General features: G+C 51.8%; 9 protein-coding genes across 9 annotated transcripts; 5 read left to right on the top strand and 4 right to left on the bottom strand.

Moving 5' to 3' along the window:
- Positions 1 to 699: 699 nt before the first annotated feature.
- CGCS363_v006340 (Secondary metabolism regulator LAE1) lies at positions 700 to 2,272 on the top strand (the record flags this gene model as incomplete). The annotated part of the gene is made up of 9 exons (XM_036638189.1): positions 700 to 893; positions 946 to 1,031; positions 1,092 to 1,114; positions 1,169 to 1,298; positions 1,363 to 1,400; positions 1,459 to 1,496; positions 1,556 to 1,693; positions 1,756 to 2,178; positions 2,230 to 2,272. 9 exons carry the CDS (start codon positions 700 to 702, stop codon positions 2,270 to 2,272), a joined length of 1,113 nt encoding a protein of 370 aa, XP_036496629.1.
- A 995-nt stretch (positions 2,273 to 3,267) lies between these two features.
- CUTI-1 (Cutinase) lies at positions 3,268 to 4,124 on the bottom strand (the record flags this gene model as incomplete). Its single annotated transcript, XM_036638188.1, has 3 exons — positions 3,268 to 3,452; positions 3,509 to 3,626; positions 3,684 to 4,124. 3 exons carry the CDS (start codon positions 4,122 to 4,124, stop codon positions 3,268 to 3,270), a joined length of 744 nt encoding a protein of 247 aa, XP_036495893.1.
- Positions 4,125 to 5,982: 1,858 nt separating this feature from the next.
- On the bottom strand, positions 5,983 to 6,651 carry CGCS363_v006338 (uncharacterized protein; the record flags this gene model as incomplete). Its single annotated transcript, XM_036638187.1, has 1 exon — positions 5,983 to 6,651. One exon carries the CDS (start codon positions 6,649 to 6,651, stop codon positions 5,983 to 5,985), a length of 669 nt encoding a protein of 222 aa, XP_036495550.1.
- Positions 6,652 to 9,859: 3,208 nt separating this feature from the next.
- Positions 9,860 to 10,671, bottom strand: fabG-11 (3-oxoacyl-[acyl-carrier-protein] reductase FabG; the record flags this gene model as incomplete). Its single annotated transcript, XM_036638186.1, has 2 exons — positions 9,860 to 10,043; positions 10,097 to 10,671. 2 exons carry the CDS (start codon positions 10,669 to 10,671, stop codon positions 9,860 to 9,862), a joined length of 759 nt encoding a protein of 252 aa, XP_036495547.1.
- Positions 10,672 to 11,433: 762 nt separating this feature from the next.
- On the top strand, positions 11,434 to 13,244 carry CGCS363_v006336 (Cytochrome P450 monooxygenase TRI13; the record flags this gene model as incomplete). Its single annotated transcript, XM_036638185.1, has 2 exons — positions 11,434 to 12,486; positions 12,540 to 13,244. 2 exons carry the CDS (start codon positions 11,434 to 11,436, stop codon positions 13,242 to 13,244), a joined length of 1,758 nt encoding a protein of 585 aa, XP_036495546.1.
- A 379-nt stretch (positions 13,245 to 13,623) lies between these two features.
- Positions 13,624 to 14,283, bottom strand: CGCS363_v006335 (uncharacterized protein; the record flags this gene model as incomplete). Its single annotated transcript, XM_036638184.1, has 3 exons — positions 13,624 to 13,696; positions 13,739 to 13,755; positions 13,834 to 14,283. The coding sequence occupies 3 exons, from the start codon at positions 14,281 to 14,283 to the stop codon at positions 13,624 to 13,626; spliced, it is 540 nt and encodes a 179-aa protein (XP_036495549.1).
- Positions 14,284 to 15,934: 1,651 nt separating this feature from the next.
- CGCS363_v006334 (uncharacterized protein) lies at positions 15,935 to 17,419 on the top strand (the record flags this gene model as incomplete). Its single annotated transcript, XM_036638183.1, has 1 exon — positions 15,935 to 17,419. One exon carries the CDS (start codon positions 15,935 to 15,937, stop codon positions 17,417 to 17,419), a length of 1,485 nt encoding a protein of 494 aa, XP_036495548.1.
- A 469-nt stretch (positions 17,420 to 17,888) lies between these two features.
- Positions 17,889 to 18,829, top strand: CGCS363_v006333 (uncharacterized protein; the record flags this gene model as incomplete). The annotated part of the gene is made up of 3 exons (XM_036638182.1): positions 17,889 to 18,051; positions 18,128 to 18,487; positions 18,561 to 18,829. The coding sequence occupies 3 exons, from the start codon at positions 17,889 to 17,891 to the stop codon at positions 18,827 to 18,829; spliced, it is 792 nt and encodes a 263-aa protein (XP_036495542.1).
- An 837-nt stretch (positions 18,830 to 19,666) lies between these two features.
- Positions 19,667 to 21,235, top strand: fumD (Fumonisin B1 esterase; the record flags this gene model as incomplete). The annotated part of the gene is made up of 1 exon (XM_036638181.1): positions 19,667 to 21,235. One exon carries the CDS (start codon positions 19,667 to 19,669, stop codon positions 21,233 to 21,235), a length of 1,569 nt encoding a protein of 522 aa, XP_036495541.1.
- Between the last annotated feature and the right edge of the window lie 111 nt (positions 21,236 to 21,346).

The raw sequence follows: 21,346 nt of genomic DNA, 5'->3' as shown, positions 1-21,346 counted from the left end.
GTTGAGGATGCGCATCTTCAAGTTCACCAACCAATCTTCTACTTAAGAATGGAGGTAAATAAGTATGGGCAAAATATTTCCATTCCTCTCAGGAATCATATCTTACAGCTCCTCTCTGCACCACAAGTACGATCTACCTTAGTTAAAAAGGTGAAGTCGGGTTTAGAGAAAACGATAATTTGTGGATGATATGGCCGCTTTAGCTCCGTAGAATACATGGTTTCAAATTCTTTCTGATGACTGATCCTGGCAGACGCGTGCCCGGTGATACAAACGTATCAATGGTTTACCAAAAATGGCGTAACAGCCAAGGCATTAACTAAATAACTATTCACAGATGAAATCAAGATGGAGTAACGAAGTAGCATGGCATCGCAACAGTACCAAAGAGCCATGAGAGCGAAATGCGGAACATCTGTAATAAGCAGCTTTTTATCTCGGCAAAAGATGGGGGTCCATCATTCCTAGGCTGCGGTGGGATTGTTGGTGCTTCGCCAACGCCTTGCATAAACAACCTTGCACCTACTGTGCCGAGCTTTCAAAAAGCGAGGCCAGGCGGCCGCCCCTCTTCTCTCCGTCAACCCTGACACGATCTCTCCCATCCTGCCACATTCTCCTCTCCTTTCTCGAGGCCAACGCATCGGTCTCGTACTGCATTTTCTGTCAGCTTCCGGCCCACACGTGCCTTTGACAGATATCATGCGCGATTCCACGAAAGCCCAGTCAACCTCGCCTCGGACGGTCGCTACCAATCCGAAAATTGCAGCCCAGCAAGAAGGCCAGTCGACCCACACTGTGGTCAGACCTGCCGGATCTATGGACGACGATGACGAGGTTCTCCAGGCTAATGACCCAGAGGAAGATGGTCCTTCAGTGATCGATAATGGTCAACTGTATGACATTAACTGTGTCAATCTTTGGCAATGAAATTAACCGGCGCAATAGGTCTTCATACACGGCGTCGCTAGCATCGAGTGCTGTGGACTATCCGGTAGAATATGGTCGCCGCTACCACGCTTTCCGCCCAGGGTGTAGGTGATCTCTTACTGTTGAAATTACAGACGAGTTGAAACAAGCCTGACATAAAATAGCTTATATCATGCCGAACGACGAGGTGTGTGCTACCTTGGTCGATACGTGTCATCAGCCCTCTAATGCAGCTCGATAGTACGAGATGGATCGCATGGACTTTGCGCATGCGATGTTGGTCAGAGCAGTGGGCAATAAACTGTACACGGCGCCGCTCGAGAAAAACAAAGTTAACCAAATCTTGGACATTGGGACGGGCACCGGAATCTGTGAGATATTTGATTCTTCTATACCAGCAGTACGCAACAAGGCTGACGCAACTCAAACTCCCAGGGGCTATGGAGATGGGAGATGTTTTTGAGAACGCCGAGGTAGGCCACCTGATAAGCTACATGGATTCGAATCTTACACTCTGACTCGTTAAATTAGGTTACTGGCGTTGACCTCAGCGCTATCCAGCCAGAGTGGTAGGTTATGCTGCAATGCTTGATATCACCGTCAGAAGCGCTATCTCACACAGAAAAAGGGTTGGCCCGAATGTTAAATTCGTTGTCGATGATGTCGAAAGCCAATGGGTAGGCGATAAGAAGTACGACTACATCTTCTGTCGGTGCATGGCTGCATGTGTTGCCGACTGGCCAAAATTAATCCGCACGATCTACGAGTGAGGGTTACCAGACCAATCCATCATCGGATTCGGGAGTTTGATGACTGACCATCATTTAGCAACCTCAACCCCGGGGGCTGGGTTGAGTTTCAAGATTCCGATTTCAACTACTACTCAGACGACGGCACCCTAACCGAAAAACATCAATTCAAGCAATGGAGCAAAAGTCTTGTCTCTGCGCTTGAGTCCATCGGACGTGACCCCTGTCCGGGACCGAAGCTGAAAGGCTGGGTGAAGGATGCCGGATTTCAGGAGATTTCCCACAAAAGGCTCAAAGTCCCTGTCGGTCCCTGGCCTAAGGATCAGTGGTATCGTGATCTTGGGGCTATGAACCTTACGCAGCTTCTGAACGGGTTAGAAGGCTTTTCTATGAGAGTCTTCTGCGGAATTCTCGGGCAGACAGAGTCGGAAGTCCAGGCACTCCTTGATGCGGTCCGCAAGGAACTGAGGACTCGTCATTTGTTCCATGCCCAGCTTGACTTGTAAGTCGTCTCAAGTGAACCCTAACTGCATGTTTCTAACATCTTGCATAGCCATGTTATTTACGGCCAAAAATCACTGGAGAGCGAAGAGTAACGTTGCAATAAGGACCTATACGGTACCGTGTCTGTGGACGGAAGAATGCAACATAAGAGAGGGAGCTGCCCTCAGTTTAGATTGAAGTGGCCATAGACATTTCTTTAAAGCCATGCTAGTCCTTGCAAATTTCCCGGTCAGAGTCATGCGGCAGTGATCAAAGGTCTGCCCGCAGGCGTTAACCTGCCACACGCAAGAAAAAATGAACAGAAAATTAAAGGCCCTGATCGGCAGCCTAAAATCCAGTTTTGAGAATCGAATATCGGCTTAGATAACATTGCAGAAAGCCACGAAATTGCGTTCTGACAGGGCACTTCCCCCCTTTTAGGTAGAAGGCGTATAGAAAGTTCGGAGCTATATGACGCCCGCATAGGAGGCTTTTTATATAATGTACTGCCCAACTAACCTAAGCAAAATAGCTCACAAAGCACCCTTTTAAGCGTAATAACCAATTTTGTAGAGAGGTGTAATTAAGCGCTAAATATCGCATTTCGAAGAAGTACGCCACTCGCGTGGTTAACGGCGGGCGGTTTTTCAATCGTACTTACTTTATGTTGAGAAAATTTCATAGCCCACCCTATAAGAGGGTCCACAGTAAATAAATCCAGTAAGAGCACTTCGGCCGGTGCTTCGTCTAGTAAGAAGATCGCAGTATACGTACTCAGGGATCGTACTTACTTTATATTGTAGTTAGATGTACCGACATTCGATATCCAAAATCCAATATCGGGGTGTCGATCAGGGTCTAAAAGAAAAGTAGGACAAGTGAACAAAAACTTGTCACATGCCCTATTTAGTAAGATACTCAGAACATGATTATAGTGTCGCGGACCAGACTGAGACATTCCACATTTGATCAGAATCGCTTTTGATCTTCATCATTCACATTTCTCATTATGCTACTTGATGCATTCATTAACTCCATGTAGCCGTGCAATCCTAACTTTCATCCATAGTACTGTCGCCTGAACCATGTAGTCGCATATTTCAGCGCTTTACTGGACGAGTCCAGCAACGAAGGCAGCAGCAGCGGGGGCGTCCTGCTCGTAGTTGCTGTGGTCCGCAGTGATGATAATACCACCGTCGCAGATGTTGTCACCGTCGTGGCAGATGATCTTGACCTTGGAGGAGGGGATGTTGCCGACGGGCTGGCCGTCGAATGGGTCACCGAAGATGAGGACTGTCGCGTGTTAGATTCTTGTCATGGAGGCGGTGTTCCAAAAATGCTTGACATACCGGCAGAGACCTTGTTGGTCAGAGTAGTGCTGAGCTTGGAAGCAGCGTTGTGGACGAGCTGGCCACCCTGGCTGTAGCCGGACATGACGATCTTGGTGTTGGGGCATTGGCTCGCAGCCTGAAGTTGTGGTTAGCTATGAAGCCAATGCAGAGCAAGTTGACGAGCAAGACTCACCTGGGAGACCAAGTTGGCCATGGTGGTGCTGCCAGCCGCGTCACCGCCGGACAAGAAGCCCAAGACGCTGGCACTGTAGTTGACACCCTGAACGGCGAGGTTCGAGGCACCAATGATACCAGCAAGGGCGTTGAAGAAAGTAGGACCCTCAGAGCCCGCCTCTCCGACGTTGCCGGCGCCGTAGGTGCCACGGGCCCAGATAACCGTAACAGCACGGCAAGCAGTGCCGTCAGTCAGCTGGTTGAAGGTGTCACCGTTGTACTGACGCTTGGAGATGGAGGGAGAAATCGAGGCAACAGTGGAAGGCTTGCTAAAGGCCTGCTTGTAGTACTCCTCAAGCTCAGTCATGGGGAAGGATCCCAACTCGCTGCGGGCAGCGACACTCTCGAAGGGAGCAGCCATGGCCGCGGAGGCGGCGGCGAGGAGGAGACCGGCCTTCATCTTGACGGTGACGAGTCAGCTGCTGGACCGGGATGGGTCTGGGGCTTGAGGAGGAGCAGGAGGGTGGTCTTGTCGGCGGTGGGAGACTGAAGCTCTGACGATCTTCCGTGACGTGCAATCAGAGGGGGGATCGTCTTCGTCTTAAATGTTAAGCAGTATGGCTGCGCATCTCCCGTGGCTGATCAACTCTATTCCCTCGTGGCGTGCGCGTGCCGCGCGTGGACCTGACCAGCGACTCACAGGCCAAGCCCTTGGCTGTCGTCGTCGCATCACGACCTGCCAGTTTGCAACGCGTCGCAGGGCCAGGGACTAACCCCCCACCGCAAGTAGCGGTGCTGCCCTCAACGGTCAAACCATCCCAACTTGAGACCGTCGGCCGAGCCTCATGCTGACCTGTGCATGGCATATTTAGGTTATGCCATCCCATTGACCATTCAGAAACCGCCCCCCAACCGGGAATATCGGTCTGCGAACAGGAAGCTGCGTTGCCCTGGGGAAATTGGAAGCAAGTTTTTGCAATGTAAGATATTGCTCTTGCAGCACAACTATGCCCACTCCAGCACCTCGGCCCGCACCGGCCCCCCTCCTTAAGGTTCAGGTGTGCCTACGGTGTTGATTAACTGCACGGGTGACAGCTGTGTTGTGGAATGCGTTGAATGCGCGTATATCCTGAAGTCGAAGTGATCATCGGCATCCCATCGGAGCCCATGGCGTCATAGGAGGTTCTGATAGGACCGGCAGTTCGCAGTATTTCTCGGGAGAGGGGCGCCCTGGCCTGTCATTGAGTCTCGTGGCCGCCGTGGGTGTTGCCGTGGGCCGCCAGCCAGGGTTTGGAGTAGCATCGCCTCGGAGATGTCGGCCGTTTAAAGGCAAGCAAATCGGTGCCTAGTCCCCAATCGTAGCGGAGTTCGTCGCTGATCGCGGGGTAATCGGGGCGCTTAGAGAAAGGTGGTTGGGCTGACTGTCGGGAGAGAACACGTGGGTCGTAGACCGAGATAGGACCTTCTGCTTTTGATGAAGAACCCCGGGGTCCAAGAGCTTCGAGGTGGGAGTTATGTGTAATGATGTGCCTTTGTTGGGCGCCCAACGATCTTGGCGAGAAAACTATTCAATGCGGGGATTTTGAGGCCTGGTCAGCTTCATGTGGAGCTGAGATCGGACCCTGCCGACTTGTACTGTGATCAGCTCATGGGGGAGGAATAGACATGTCAAACAAATGGAGGCTGAGTCTCTCTTTGGAAATTGTTAGATAAGAATCTCTTGGCCTTCCTGTTCAGGTGATGACTTCGTAGGTATGTAGTGAGGTAGAAATTGGGAATACCCTCAATGGGTTTGAGTGGGTGTGATAGTATTGCACACAATGCAAGGGCAAAAGATGCAGCTATCACATGCAAAGAGAAGGGCAATCAACGTCAAACAATAAACAGCCACACTGGGCCAATTGAAAGCTGCATAACCTGTTCATTTCCAATGATGGTGAGGGGATGCACCCAGCCACTTCAAAGGATCGGCAGGCACGGCACGACGTTAGCTATGATCCCCGTCCAGGAAACGGTGTCCGGCCTATTTGTAGACGGAAAATGGAGTACGAATGAGATTCAGATTTTCGTTAGTCACACTACAAGTAGTCAGGCTTATCGGAAATAGCTTTGGCTGCACATGTGTCCGCAGTATCAAGGCTTCGCGCGGAGGTCTACCTCCAGCGTCTGACCTAACAGGGGGCAGATAATCCTCTAAAACAATATTCTTCATTACATAATGTCAAACAAGAACGGCTAGTAGATTAAGAACCGCCAAACTGAATGACTACAAGGAAATTGATCCAATATTGAAGTACCGAATTGTGCGACGCTCATTATCAGAAATATTTCCTTTTCCCTTCTTGCACCTGCCTACGATACTCTCGTACCTTTTCAATGGCCTTATGTTCAATGTCTAAGACATGACCAAGCCCGTATTCATCGAAGTTCTGGCAGATTGGGCAGACATCCACGAGCCAATCATCGCGTTCTTCGGCTGGCTGCGTTTCCCACGCATCGAAGTATCTGTCTCCATCGTCGCAATCATACCACAAGTCGCCATCATCGTCCATCTCAACCCGATAGCCTGCATGCTGAAGACCGTCGCACAACGCCCTGACCATAGGCCAGCGTGAAAGCTGCCTCTGGCCCTGTAAAGTTGCAGTGTGGCGATAAAAGGCCGTCGCATTTCTGAAGAATCCTGGACTGGTGCCTTTCAGGGCGAATCTGAGGTCGGCATCGTGGTCAGAATCGTGGTTCTGCGATTCCTTATACGCCCAATGTGAGACAAAGTTGCCCTCATCAGTGATGTACTCGTCATTTTCGTTCTCCGAATCTTCTCCTTGAGCCATATTCTTGGACAAGTCCTCAACGTGTTCATCATCGAGAACAAGTGATTCTGGGTTTGCTACTGCCAACTCGCTTGTCGACGAATGTACATTACTGCAGCTGAAAACTCCGGCAGCGTCCCATTGAAAAGTCCAATCGAAGGAGCGGTCGTAGTCCATCGTTTCGAATTTTCGCGAAAAGTCTTCTGGTACATGTGTTTCATCCCAAAAGCAATCCGGTTGACGATAGGGAAGTCTTTTACGTGATAGCCCATAGCTTCTGAGTCGGGCAATATCTGACGATTTAATGTTCCCCATCTTCGTGAACCATGCAGTCACTCGGATGCCGTCGGAGCCTGTGTGATCGTAAACAAGACTTTCAAATGGATCCGAATTATGGTGAAGCAGATGAGCCACTGAGCCCTCGAAGTCAATATAAGAGAACTTAAGATTCCACCCAAATTCCACGTCATAGTGTATTCCAATTGTGTCAGTCCATACAGAACTTCCGCGGGAGTCCTTGAGATTTGGGTCGGCACATTGGCGCAGCAGGTAATGTGATGTATCTGTCAAAATACCACATCGTTTCGTGCTCCGGGAAAGCGGTGTTCCATTCCAATCCCGCTCGTTAACATTGACCTCGGCTCCGTATTGAAGGAGTATGGCGATACCTTCAGTCCATAACTCCTGTGCCGCATTGCCAATTGGTTTCCTGTTGAGACCCCCCGACTGATTCGGGTCCAAGCCAGCTATCTCCAAGGCAAAAAGACTCACATCTGAATTTCTTGACCAACAGGCGCCGTAGAGCAGGCTGTTCGCTGGCCCATCGAGTCGCCAATCAGCATATCCCATGGACTGCAAAAGACGAAATTTCCAAAGTATTTGTGATTCGTCTGTGCCGAAGACTTCAAACAGCCCTCCCACCTTGTTGCCGAAAGAGACGATGTCTGCTCCACGAGACACCATATTCGACGTAGCGTCCCTAAAGCCTTGAGAGAATGCAGAAAGTACGGCCGGTCTATAAGTGAAATTAGACAATCTCTTCCATCTTTGGCTTCAATTTGCCGAGCTCACAGTGCTTTGACATTTCTCGCATGAGTGATGGATGGATCGCAGCCTTGGTCTAGTAGGTAGTCCAACAATAATTGGCCGCCGTCAAGAAATTCCTTTTCGTAGATCAGATTTCTGCTATTTCCAAGAAGAACGTGCTTTAGGTACCTATGTCAGTTGTTGAACACACGGAAAGGCAATAGTATGACTTCTGACCTCAAGCAGACCTCCCGTCTCACCATCCGTGTCATTAATACCGGCTTGTCCGGTCTCCAGCAGGTAATGAACTTCTTGAAGATTCCAGTTGCGACAGGCTTTGAAGATAGGCGTATCGCTAGGCCGCACATTGATGATCGTCAATGACGCTCTAAGAGAGGGGTCAAATCGCCAAAGGCGGCAGAGCAGCTGAGCCTGCAGTTCAAACCGAAGAATGTGATTACCTAGCAGTTTGATGCACATGCTGAACAGAAGCTTGGCCTTTTGAGACCTCATCTTTGATTCCAAGGTCAGCTTTCCCCCTGTGCTATAGAATTCGTCGACGGATGTTTGGGGTCTTTCGGTGTCCCCGAAGTTTGCTATCAGGTATTTCCGAGAGAGATTTCTGTTGTGTTGCATTAACATGTAGCCAGGATTAATTTCGTACTGCTGTTGCGCCGGGTAATCATTGTTGTCTGTTGTCTTGTGCGTAGTACTCTTTGCGGTGGTATGTCCCGGAACTGCAGCCTTCTCACATTATTCAGCAGGCTCCCTTGGTGGAATTTGGATTTGTAAAAGTATGTACGCACTGTGAGCTGTGTCACATCTATGGACAACATGCCCTTGATGTCATCGAGAGATCGTATGATGAACGACTGGCCTATGTTTAGTGCTGCAAGAGAGTTCTGGTTCAAGAATGATAATCGCCTGGAGATGGTTTAGCTGGTTAAAAAGACATATAAAATAGAACACAATAAACTAACGTTGTGAGTATCTGAAGCATGATGCTTAGTTCATCATTCGCCATCTGAGCCTCTTGAAGCAGATTCCGTGCTTTCTTCTTGTCCAACGTAGCCCAGCGCAACCGATCGCCCACACTGTACGAGCCTCCAACTGGAACTATGACGACACTCTTGAGACGCATCAATGAATCCAAGATACTTTGCATGCCCATGGAGAGCACTCCAATGTGATGGTTCGGCAGCAGAGGTAGCCGCGTCTGTGCTTCCGGCAGCTCATCACACATGGAAGCGACCTGCGTGAGAAGGCAATGAAGGCGTTGGAGCTTGGTCTCAAGCTCCAAAATCTCTGCTGGTGCGTTTCGAAACGACGAAACGACACTGCGTGCCAGCTCGCTTGCTTCAAATGACAGTTTCACGAACTGGGCAATCGCAGCCGCCGCTCCAAGGGCTTCCATCTTAAATGTTAGGAAAACCTCCAAGAATTCTCAATGAGATGTCAGCTGTATTTGAGAATCTGATTCGGAGTGGAGATGTGTCAAAGAGACGTGCCGGGGTTGGGGGTTGGGGGGGGGGAAGCTGGGTGTTGACGCAGCACAAGTTGAAATGTGCGGAGATCAAAGATTGAAACGAATCTGCCCTCGGGCCAACCCCTACTTAAGTAGAACCTACGTCTTACGTCCTCAAGGCTTTTATCAAGGCTGACTTTGCTTTGTTGGCGGTGACAGTGGCGGTGCAATGCATGCGAGTCCCGCAGGTAGAGGACATTCTAGGTCGCGATTCGCCAGCCTGTTCTGACCACCGTGAGAGACTTCTGTCGACGAACTGGTTGCCGAATAGGAAATTGTTCCGCTCTTTGGTTGTAAGAGCTGCGTCCTAGCGAACTGTAAATCCCTCGAAAATAGTCGACCAGTAATACTTTACACACAAAAATGACTGCTAGGTTTGAATGCATATCTTTTTTACTTATGATTCGTTGCTACGGACAAATTATGACCGCCTGCGTGTCTTGTCGGAACACTTGTAAAGCAGTGTAAACACATAGTATGGACGAGGACTAACTAGGGCAAGGTAGATACTGTTTGGTTAGGTAGGTAGCCTGGCTGCACATAACTATGTTCCTATATCGCTCAGTGACAAACAAATCATTCGACACCCAGCCGCGACACAGATACGAGCAAACAACACCATAGCAAAGGATTCTTTCTTTTCTTCCCATTTCATGAAGACCTTGCCGCAAGTTGTATAGGCTGTATTGAGGATCCATCCATAACCCTTCAGCTACCAGACTGCGATATATCCCGGCCCATGAACACCCGTCACATTATTGTCAGACTCCACTTGAGTCTAGAACTCGTTCCAATTTGTATCTGAAAAACGAAATGTGAACGATGCAAACATACTCAGCAGGTAAGTCCGCCATCAATGACGATTGATGTCCCAGAGATGTACGTCGACTCATCACCGAGCAGAAACCCTACCAAAGCAGCAACATCTTCAGGCTGACCCCACCTCGGGATGGGAGGACTGTAAACACCAGAGTCTTCCGCCTTTGCCTGCGCCATCATTGGGGTGTCGATGGCACCACTGTCAAGGAGGTCAGCATGCGAATTGACACTAACCAAAAAGTATCCACTTACGGATTGACGCAATTGACACGGATGTTGCGGTAACCGTATTCCCTCGCAGCTTGTCTGGTCATCCCTAGCACCGCATGTTTGCTAGCAACATAGGCCGATCCGCCAGCATCAGGCGCGCTTCGCAGCCCGAGAACACTTGAGGCATTGACAATTGACCCTCCGTCCGTAAGATGCTTCAGCTCTTCCCGCATGGAGTACATCGTCCCAGATAGGTTGATGCCTAGGACTAGGTTCCAGTCTTTATCGGTCTGCGCCTCGAGACGATCCACGGTTGAGCCTCCTGTACCGGCGATGTTGGCCGCGCCATCGAGCTTCCCAAAGATTTTCACTGTCTCTTCGATCCAGCTTTTGACTTGCTCGGAATCGCTGACGTCCACAACGGTGGCCTCAATACGTACTCCAGAAGCGGACAGCTCTGTCGCCAAACTTAACAAGGCGTCTTTTTGGACGTTTGAGATTGCAAGAGATGCTCCACGGGTGGCGAGGTAAGTCGCGACTGCGCGTCCGATACCGCTAGCAGCTCCGGTGATGGCAATCACCTTTCCGTCGAAGGATTTCAAAGTGGTCGAGGCCATGATTTCTGAACAGCGCTGAAGGATTTGCGAATGATGATGATTGGAATGATGCTGAGTTGAAACGCATGTTTACCTGTGTGGCCATCTTCTAGGATTATATACTTGTGAGTTGCGCGCCTCCATAACGCGACGTCACAACTCGGGAGGTCTGGAAGTCTAACTCAAACCCATTCTTCCCGTCAGTGCCTGCCCCAATTACCCCGCGATAGAAAGATTGATCTGATAGTTCAGGCGCGCCACTGTGCCTTGACGTTAAGAGCACGGTGTTGGCAGCCTGGAGATTTTCTGCTGTTGCTCAGCTCCGTCGGAAGTTTGTTCAGACCGCGTCCGCTGGAAGCATCGGCGGCACCCTTGCCGTTTCCGGCAGGCTAAGCGCCGGACGAAGCTCCGTAAGTCAGGGGTGGCGGCGGGAATTACCCACCGGACACAGCCGTCGCCGCCGGCCGCCCGCTGAATTATTCTCCGCGATAATCCGGCACTGAGCCGCCAAGAGATCTTGGAGAAATGTTGAAATTTCAATCGCAGATTATGTTGCAGGAGTTGTCGTCATCCGCGGACGCCTACTATGTTGCAACCACTTGTAATGTTCGCATTACACTCCGCGATATCCGCAACGGGTTTCCGCGGACCCGAAACTGTGCTCCACCGTGACAAGCCATGGTGATAAAACAGGAGCCATGGGCTTCATCTTCAAAGCTGTTTTCGATCGCCATCAAATCAATAATTGAAAGCAAGGCTAATCGTATTTCACTCCTTCCACCTATGTCACAATTTTCTAAAGAATCACCCACGGACATGTTCTACGTCGTAGCCTCTGCCGTTGCGGCGCTTTCCTTCTTTCTCTACTCCCTGTACCAATATCTACTCCCCAAGCCAATCCCTGGAATCCCATACAATGTCGACGCTACCAAAAACTTGCTGGGAGACATTCCCCGTCTGCAAAAAGAAGCCAACACAAATGTCTACGGATGGCTCATCAACCAGACCCGCATCCACAAGAGCCCTATCATCCAGGCCTTCATCGAGCCCTTCCACCAGCCCTCGGTCCTCGTCGCCGACTTCCATGAGGGCCAGGACATCCTGATGCGCCGCAAAGAATTCGAGCGTTCCGATTTCAGTATTGCACTTCTTGGCGGAGAGGCCCCAAAATTCCACATCAACATCAAAACAGGACCGGAGTGGAAGGCTCACCGGCGCCTCCTGCAGGATCTGATGACGCCCAAGTTCCTACACGGAGTCGCGGCCCCTAATATCTACAAGAGTTCCACGCGCCTTCTGGACCTTTGGAAAATCAAGGCGCAGACTGCGGTGGGGCACGCGTTCCAAGCGGACATGGACATCTTCTACGCCGCGCTAGATGCTGTTTTCGACTTTGGCTTTGGCGATGCGATCGAACAGAGAGCCTTGATCCCGCAAATAGAAAAGGTTGCGGCAGCTGAGCAGGACAGAATCAACGGACCCAACAACGCCGGCAGCAACAACGCCGTCGAGTTCCTTTCCGCCCCTATCGACCCGTCGTTTCAAGCAACACTGAATTCCGTCGAGAACGTGGGCCCAGTTGCCGCGAGCGGTTTCCCCAAACTTGCTTGGTGGTTTATCGGATGGAGACCCAGCGTGCAGCGCAACAGAGCCATTCTCGACAGGTTCTTGAAAGAGCAGATCATGAAGGCGGTCGATCGATACAAGGATGAAGGCGCGGATGACAATGATGACTACGTCAAATCGGCCATTGACCTCATGGTACAGAGGGAAGGTACATTTGCCAAAAAGGAGGGGCGAGATCCTGTGTTTTGGAGTCAAACAATGAAAGACGAGGTAAGAAGACTGCCTTGTTTAATTGGATCGATCTGACGAGTTGTGTCTGCTAGACTCTTGGCTTCATCGTCGCCGGACATGACACCACAAGCACCACCTTGTGCTGGGGCGTCAAATTCCTCTCGGACAACCCAGAACCCCAAAGTCGATTACGCCAGATTCTCCGGAGCAAGCACGAAGCTGCTGCAGCCGAAGGCCGCGCTCCTACGTATGCTGAGATTGTACAAACCAGCGTACCATACCTGGATGCCTTGGTCGAGGAGATGCTACGCTTAGCCCACACAACTATCATTCAGGAACGTCAGGCTAGCGAGGACACCATTGTACTCGGCCACCGGATCCCCAAGGGTACTAACGTCTTCGTCGCCAATCAAGGCGCCAGTTTTACGGAGCCCGCATTCGATATTCCCAACCCTCTCCGCAGTGAGTCGTGCAAGAATGCCATGGAGGAGCGTGGGATGCGATCCTGGAATGAGGATGGCATGAACCAGTTCTGGCCGGAGCGGTGGTTGGTGACCAACAAGGAGACCGGAGAGCAGGTCTTCGACTCGGCGGCTGGGCCTACCATCCCATTCGGCCTCGGTCTTCGGGGGTGTTTCGGCCGCAGACTAGCATACATGGAGTTGAAGCTCTTGGTTACTCTTCTGGTGTGGACCTTTGAATTCTTACCTTGTCCGACGGAGCTGTCGACTTACGAGGACGTTGAGGGGTTGACTCGTAAGCCGAAGCAGTGCTACGTCAACTTGAAGGTCCTGTAGAAGCAAAGCCCTTTCACTCGAGAATCAAGGTGGGTTAGATAATTTCCTGTAAGATAGGCATAGCCGGCGGAGTAGATGATAGACAGTCATTGGCAACGGGAGCGATGAGCGTACATCACGGCTGGGAAATTTCTTTGAGTCGACAGAGAGTTTGTTGAAACTACTTGGAACATTTCATTTCAATCATCGCTTAAACTCCTCCAACAATGCAACTTAGTTATTCACCAACCCAACTCAATGACCGAAACCAAGTTCTGAAGCACAGTTACAGCGTCTCATAAGTTTCTCGCCCTTGATATAGTGTTCTCCGTGAGCATGAATGCTACAACTTTGAACAAAGACAAAAACCAAATGCTTCGGCCTATGGTATCTTGAGTCTTTACTCGATCTTATAGGCATTGAACTGCTCCGGAATGTCGGTCGTGTTGGCGCCGCTTGCTGCGATCGTGAGACTAGAAGTAAACAGTCAGTAAAGGTCGCGACGACAGATATACTCGAGGTCATGTTTCATCTTGGGTGGATAAGTGCTTACTACACAAGCACGTCAGTTAGCCGTCATCACAAAATCCCGAGACAAGGAGTAACGTACCAGTTCAGTGAGAGGAGCGCCCTCCAAGCCAGCAATATCATACTTGCCACCGTCCTCCAGGAGCAAGGTGTCCGGCTTCACCTGGTTGGCGCAGCCGCCGGTGGAGCAGGAGTCGTCCTCGGCACGCTTGCGAGCAGCGAAGCCGTAGCCGCCGCCGGAGAAGCCGCCGGAGTAGAGGCAGATGAAGTTGGTGTTGCGGGCGGGCTGGACCTCTCTCAGGTTGTTGCAGTTGCCGCCGGAGTGGCCCCTGCACTCGAGGTTCCAGTTGGTCGGGATGCCGCGGAAGCCGACGGTGGGGAAGATGTCGACGCCGGAGCCGCTGCAGCAGGTGTTGGGGTTGACGTTGGTGCACAGGACGGCGTTGCCGCCGCAGCCGCCGCCGACGTGGAGGTAGATGTCAATGGCGGAGACGCTGGCGACGAGGCCGAGGAGGATCTGAGGGAAGTGCATTTTGGAGAAGGGTGAGAGGTGAGTGTTGGGATCTTGTTGGTGGATCAATGTGGTGGTGGGATGATAGAGGAGAGACGAGGAAGAACCTGAGGGAGACGATGAGCGTCCTTTTATACATGCTTTGATGTCCTCTTCTTGTATACCGTTCGATTTTTGATGCATCACATTATGCCCGCCGAGCTTGGCTGACCGACTGGCCTCAATCTTCAGTCAGTCTGAATAGGCAGGTACGAAAACGGAGGAGGCGATCATGAAGCCTTTCGACTGCTCTACAAACCCCGTATGGTCGCCTCGGACTCGAGACGCTTTAGCCATGAGCCATTTTGACCCGCCTATGCAGCCTTCAGGCGCATCGATTGTCAAGTTATACTAAGTCTGAGATCAAATGCAAAGACTAAAGTGGTCGTATAGCCAAATGAGTCTTGGCAAAAGAACAAAACACTATTCATTAGCTGTAGACTGGCAAGCTACGCGCTGCTACGGTATACATAGTAGCATTTGGCAGAAGAACTTTGCATAGAGTTTCATTAATATGCCAACATCTGAGCTCACTCGTACTCCACAAACCTACCTAGGTAAGCATATGGAGCCCCATGCTAAGTTCCGAGTGTTGCCACCCTAACTGAGTCCGAGCAAAGCCAATCGCAACATTTCCTGAGTTCTTGAATAGAGGTTGTAAACTCGGGCGCTGTTGGAATAAGCCCACAACCCCTCACTGGTGGATCTATGACAAGAAATTGGCTCCAGCCCAGCCTTGTTGTCGCTGGGAACTGTGGTTCAAGTGCTCGTTGCCTAAGTGCTAATGTGGAGCCAACCCCAAGCATCGAGTATTCCGACGATGTGACTTGCTGGCTCGGATTTCGGATAGTCCCCATCAACTGAGCTGCAATGCAGCGCCCCGACCCGCAACTAAACTCTTGAAGGCAATGCCAAATCTCAATACGAAATGAACACATTGGAGAAGGTTCAATCTGACTTAACGAACCCTGCGCTAGCGCAGGGTTCACCGGGGAGATCCATCCGTGGAGGCGAATGACCGGCGCCTTATTCGTCTGTTCGCTTGCGCGAATCAATCCACAGGTCCATACTGAGGGAACGTAATGAGTGCGAATGGTCAAATCCAATGTGCTTAGAACCATGCGAGGTCTGGCACCGCTGTTGCGCGGAGAAATGTTTTCGGGCCAAGGTGTATTAATGCTGACATAGGCTAGGCACAACTAAACCAAAGTAGTGAATATAAGTGACGTGCTTGTCATCATGCAACTTTGTGCGGATTTTATCGGAATTTCATTTTCTTCAAGAGATGCTAGTTAAAGATGCGAAGACACCTATAAGAGTCACACACAAGTCTGGATAATTTAATGTGATGGTCCAGTACTTACCCGATCAGGACAGCAAAACTCCTAGGAAATGCGTCTATTCTTTGTTTCCATCCTTTTTCGTGCATAGAATTGTAGACATCATCTAAGTATGTCTGTATATTTCGCTTCATGATTTGTCCGGACGTCTCCGGTTGGTGGCGCCAGAAGCAAACATCACGCAACTACCCACTCCATCGCCACGGGTCACAGGCACACCTTGACTGTTTGGGCATTCGCTCACCCCATCTCTCAAATCTCGCTCATCATCGATCTTCACTCATATGCTTCCCATGATCATGGAAACTGAGTTTGACGCCTTTGAAATCGACGACTTTGGCCCTTCGGTCCGGGTCCAGGTGCCAAGCACCAACGAGGGTCTCAGCCAATTCAACCAGGCCTTTTTGGACCCGCAGCAACGCGCATACGTCCAGCACATCAACTTCCACGTCGTCCTCCCAGCCATCAGTAATAAGCGTCTGAAGAAGTTGCAGAGCTCAAAAGAAGCCGCGGAAAACGACACTCATTTCACGAAAGCTGTCACGAAATTCCTCGGTCGGCTGGCGAAATGGGAGCGCCGCCGGTATGGCCCGGGGATCACGCTGAAGATGATCGTCGCGTCGCCGACGGACTGGCTAGTGGAGGAGATGGAAGAGGACGGGGAGCTGTTTAATACGCACAATCACCGAGTCGCTCCAATATGGCAGGTGCGCGATCACTTTCGGTACATCCGGTTCGACGAGAGCGTGCTACCGCCGCCCGGGACTGGATCATCGCGACTGCCGCAGGTCGCGTGCGTCTCGGACTTTGAGTTCGACGGGGGCCCGGGTGGTCGCAATCTGCATCCCGACGTGATTTCGGCCATCTCGAGCGCCTTGACGTCGGCGAGGAAGATGGAGTGGAGGTTGAGGCTGCCGACGCGCCGTCTCATGTCTGCCCGGCGGGAAATCCGGTCCGCTCTTGGGAATGCACTGTTGAACACGGCGTTTCCGAGTCTTGTTGAGTTCAAAGTCAAGCTGGAGGATGCGGATCCCCATGATGAGACGTTTGAACCTGGCAATCTGTTAGACAACGGCGAGCCGGAGGACAGATTAAGTCTCGGTGTGCGGCGACTCTGCCAGCTTCCCACGCTTCGGAGATTACATCTAGAGTCGCTGTGGATTTTATCGCCAGTCGCCTTGGGCTCGCGACCGAATCCAGAAGACATGCTGTCCTCATCTCTGGAATACCTCTACGTGGACTGCGCTGTTACGACCCCGGATGGAAGATACTTACTGACCGGGAACCCTGAAAAAGCCATGATGGACGACGGAGGCTACGCGACAACCTCTGACGCATCTCTAGCGACATTCGACTCAGATGATTCGGACGCCTCAGACTTCCAACCGGACTTTGAGTGGGCCAAGCAGGCCGGCGAATTCCCCGGGCGCTGGTTCCGACTGACCCCCGACCCAGCCACCTTCACACCCCTGGCTGTCTCTTTCGCCGAAACTGTTGCCAAGATGCCATCGCTGCGGCGAATGGATGTGCATTTTGGGGGAACGGCGGCGAATACCCGAGCACCCCTGGAAATGTCTTACTTTGCGCCTGGGGAAGCAAATCGTGGGGCAAGCCAGCTCAACGGCCGGAAGAAGTTTGACGAGGAACACGTCGATCGGCCGCGTTGGTTTCTCCTTGGGGGCCGGAAGTTTGATAAGCACTGGGTGGTACCGAAGGAGCTGGAGGACGCATTTAAAGGACGGTCAGAGACTGGCTGCTTTCATCTTACTACCAACTGAGAGGGAAGACAAGATCGTAAAATATGAAGCTTTCTAATCCGGATTATTCTTTCAAAGGCCATCGTGATCATCGAGCGCCCGATGATCTTCCCAACTAGGTAATAGAAGGTAGCAAACCATATTTAACCGAGCACATGATCGCTTAGAGAGACAATCTAAACGGGCAGCGCGAGGTAACATCCAACCAATATCATGCAGACAGGCCTGCATTCCGCCATTTCCGGGCATCTGCGCCCCAACAGACCCGCCTCGCTTGCGCACTCATCCATCCTATCCATTCTGAAGTTCCTCCATCCCGCACATGGCCGCCATCCTCCCCCGCCGCTCCACCCTGTCCGTTTGAAGGAGGTGCCAGATAACGGAACATCGGCGGCCTTTAAAAATCACGCAATCGCCGGCAGAGTTGCAAATGTCGTGATTTTAGACCGAAGCACGCCGCCGATATTCTTCTCTGACGCCGAAAGAAAAAATGGGCGGAGCGCCGTCCGTTCCCACCGATCCGTCCCGGAGGATCCAGGTCATCGGCGCGGGGTACTCCCGGACCGGAACCGTCTCTCTGCAGCTGGCGCTGGAGAAGCTCCTCGACGGGCCCGTGATGCATGGCGGCACGCAAGTTCTCCATCGCGAAGATGGTACGTTTGCTCATTCCACTATTTAGTTGATGGGTCGAGATGTGAGAGATTGTGCTAATTAATGGTGCGAAATCAGCATACTGCAAGAAGCTCGCGCAGGCGTACGAGGCCAAGCGCGCCGGCGATAAAGCGCGACTCCACAGGCTGCTAGAAGACATTTTCGCGGGGTACGTCGGGTGCACCGACATGCCGCCGATCGACTTTATTCCCGACCTGCTGGAGCTGTACCCGGACGCCAAGGTGGTATTGACGACACGGGACAACGAAAAGTTTGCGAAAAGTATCCAGCTGGTAGGAAGCAATGCCTCCATATGGTGGCTGCCGTACGTGATGTGGCCGGTTCCCGGCTGGCGCTGGTTCCCGACGCTGGTGAATGAGTTCACCAACTCGGCGATGAAAATCAAGGGCCCGACAGATGGCCAGGACCATTGTCACTGTGAGACCTTTCTCTGCACCCCCCCCACAAAGGCATAGAGACTTGTACGTGCGAATACTGACCTTTGCACCAGCAATACTTCCGAACTGGAATCATTCGGTGCAGCAGATGGTGCCGGCTGACAAGCTGCTCATCATGGATCTGAAAGAAGGGTGGGAGCCTCTGTGCAAGTTTCTGAACGTGCCTGTTCCTAATGAGCCGCTGCCGAGAGCGAATGACGCGGCTGCAATTGAGAAGACCGCCCAAGAGGTCATTGTCAAGCTGATGGGCATATGGAGCGGTATGTTTGCGGCGTCTGGCGTGGTTTCATTTACCGCTTGGAAGCTTTGGAAGACCAGGTAGCGTTGGGTGTGCTTTAGGGGACAGGGGTCAGCGGAGCGGCTTCAATGAATACCTGCGTGCCAAAGGCGTGCGGCAGCAAAGATAAAAATTTCGTAGAGAAGATGAATGTGATATTCATTTCGAAAGAAACGTTTCTGAGAATGACACAAGAGGATTCCATTAAAACATGATTGGTCAGGAGCAATGAGACGAACTCGATCCCGCCCAAGTGTTGTGCTCCACAGCGAAACAGTGTCACTGAATGGTCTCCACGGAGGGCAAAAAAGGTTTCGCAAAGTCTTTCCCTCCCGAAACTCTAAGACTACTCTATCAAGACGACAAACTCTTCTCAAGGTTCGCACTTCGATGATATAAATACTATCCGTACTAGCTCTGTAATGCTGATCTAAGGTGGACCATAACTGCCGACATCCGTACACCTCGTCACGCCTTAACGGCCCTGTTGCTCGGAACAGCCCCACCTCGGATTCCACTTCGGATTCGCTTTCACGGTCTTAAGAAGGGATGATGATCATGACCCGGTACTGAGAACCAAACTACGGCTTCTAGAAAAGCGCTCGCCGCGTAATCTGAGTCGCATCATCGAGGCTCAGCAATATGAAGAAAACAGGCGATCTGCGTTTGTTTTACGTACGGCGTGGCCGAGTTATTCTTTGCTCCCTTGTCCAATGACGATTGTTTAGTAAACCAAACGGACTGACCAGTCTACATCATGAGGCGGCTCAGGGGCTCATATAAAGACCAAAGGAAAGCTGCATAGCTTTTGAAATTGGGCTACTATCTTCCACAGACATACCGACTACCACATTCGTTCTTCTTTACACAACGCCTCGCATCATGTGGAAGCTCGCCGCTGCCGCAACACTCCTCGCAGAGGCCAATGCGGCTTTCTCAACTGTTGTCCAAACAAAGTATGGATCTGTTCAGGGCTATCCGGCTTTCAACAACACTCCGGTCAACATGTCGCTCACCAATTGGGCCGATATCACCGTCTGGAAAGGCATCCCCTTCGCAGCAACCACCGCCGGCGAAAACCGCTTCAAGCCTCCTCAGCCCGTGACCCCCTGGAACACGACCCTCGACGCCAAAGACTTTGGCAACGCCTGTCCCTCTGCACTGGGCACCGGCGAAACCGAGTACTCCATCGGCGAGGACTGCCTGAGCCTCAACATCTGGAGCGCGGCGAACTCGTCGGACGCCAAGTTGCCGGTCGTGATGTGGAGCTACCCGGCCGGATCCAGCTCTGCGTTCCCCCTTTTCGACGGAGCCGGCACGGCTGATAAGGGCGTGGTGTTTGTAAACTACAACTACCGCACTGGTTCCTTCGGGTGGCTTGCTACCCCTGAGCTCAACGAGGAGAGGCTTGCGAGTGCTGGGTCCAACAGCTCTGGGAACTGGGGAATGCTCGACCAGTTCGCGGCTCTTACTTGGATCCATGAGAACATTGCCCACTTCGGTGGTGACCCGGATCACATCACAGTCATGGGCCAATCTGCCGGCTCCGCAGCCACATACCATATCCTGAACAGCCCTCTCCACAATGTCACCATCCACGGAGCCATCATCCAGAGCGGTGTTCGAGACCCTCACGATCCTTTGGCCACGAGTCTTGCGGAGAACTACCGCACCTTGGATGTGAACATGGACACTGCAGCGAGGTTCATGGCGTCTTTGAACTGCTCCGACATAGCCTGCATGCGCGCGTTGCCGATGGACGACCTGGTCACCGAGTTCCTGTCGTCTGAATTTGACTTCACCGCAACGCTCGATTACTACGCCATGCCCGACACCTACCTCAACACCCTGGAGAAGGGTATCGCACAGGACGTCCCCATCATGACGGGCAACACCAAAGACGAGAGCGGCGCCTCGTACGGACTCAACATCACCCTCGCGACGTATCTCTCCGACCTTAACGAGACCTACGGCACCTGGCAACAGGAGTTCCTCGCAGCATACCCCGCCAACGACTCCGCGACAGCCTCCGCGGCCTACAATGCGCAGTTCACCGACCGGTCAAAGGTTGGCACCTACTTCTGGTCCCAGCTGTGGGCCAAGAACGCCACCTCTTCGGTCTACAACTACATCTGGGACCATGCCCCGCCCGGTCAGACCCAGGGGGCGTACCACGAGAGCGAGATCAACTACGCGATGAACAACCTGTACGGAATGGATCTTCCGTGGACAAGCGAGGATTACGCGATTGCTGAGACGATGAACGCGTACTGGGTTGCCTTCATCAAGAACGGAAATCCTAACGCGGAGGGGCTCGCGGAGTGGGCTGCGGCAACTGATGCTAACGCAACTGTCATGGAGCTGGGTGAGGGATTCCAGGTACTGCCTATCGCGAAGGAGAGCCAGATTGACTTGTTCTCACGGTGGTTTGACTCATTGGTAGCTTATTAAGTTGCATGTATAGGTAACCCTCCCGAAGGGTTCGAATTCAAAAGGTTCTTTCTTTTACGAACCTAATCTAAAGCTTAATGAACGTTCATCTGAAAAAGTGCCTGTGAAGCG

The sequence above is a fragment of the Colletotrichum siamense genome, assembly GCF_013390195.1.
Source record: "Colletotrichum siamense strain Cg363 chromosome Unknown KSG_Cg363_contig04, whole genome shotgun sequence".
Classification (NCBI taxonomy): Eukaryota; Fungi; Ascomycota; class Sordariomycetes; order Glomerellales; family Glomerellaceae; genus Colletotrichum; species Colletotrichum siamense.
The sequence above is the reverse complement of the archived record's forward strand: the minus strand, read 5'-3'. Positions and strand labels throughout refer to the sequence as shown.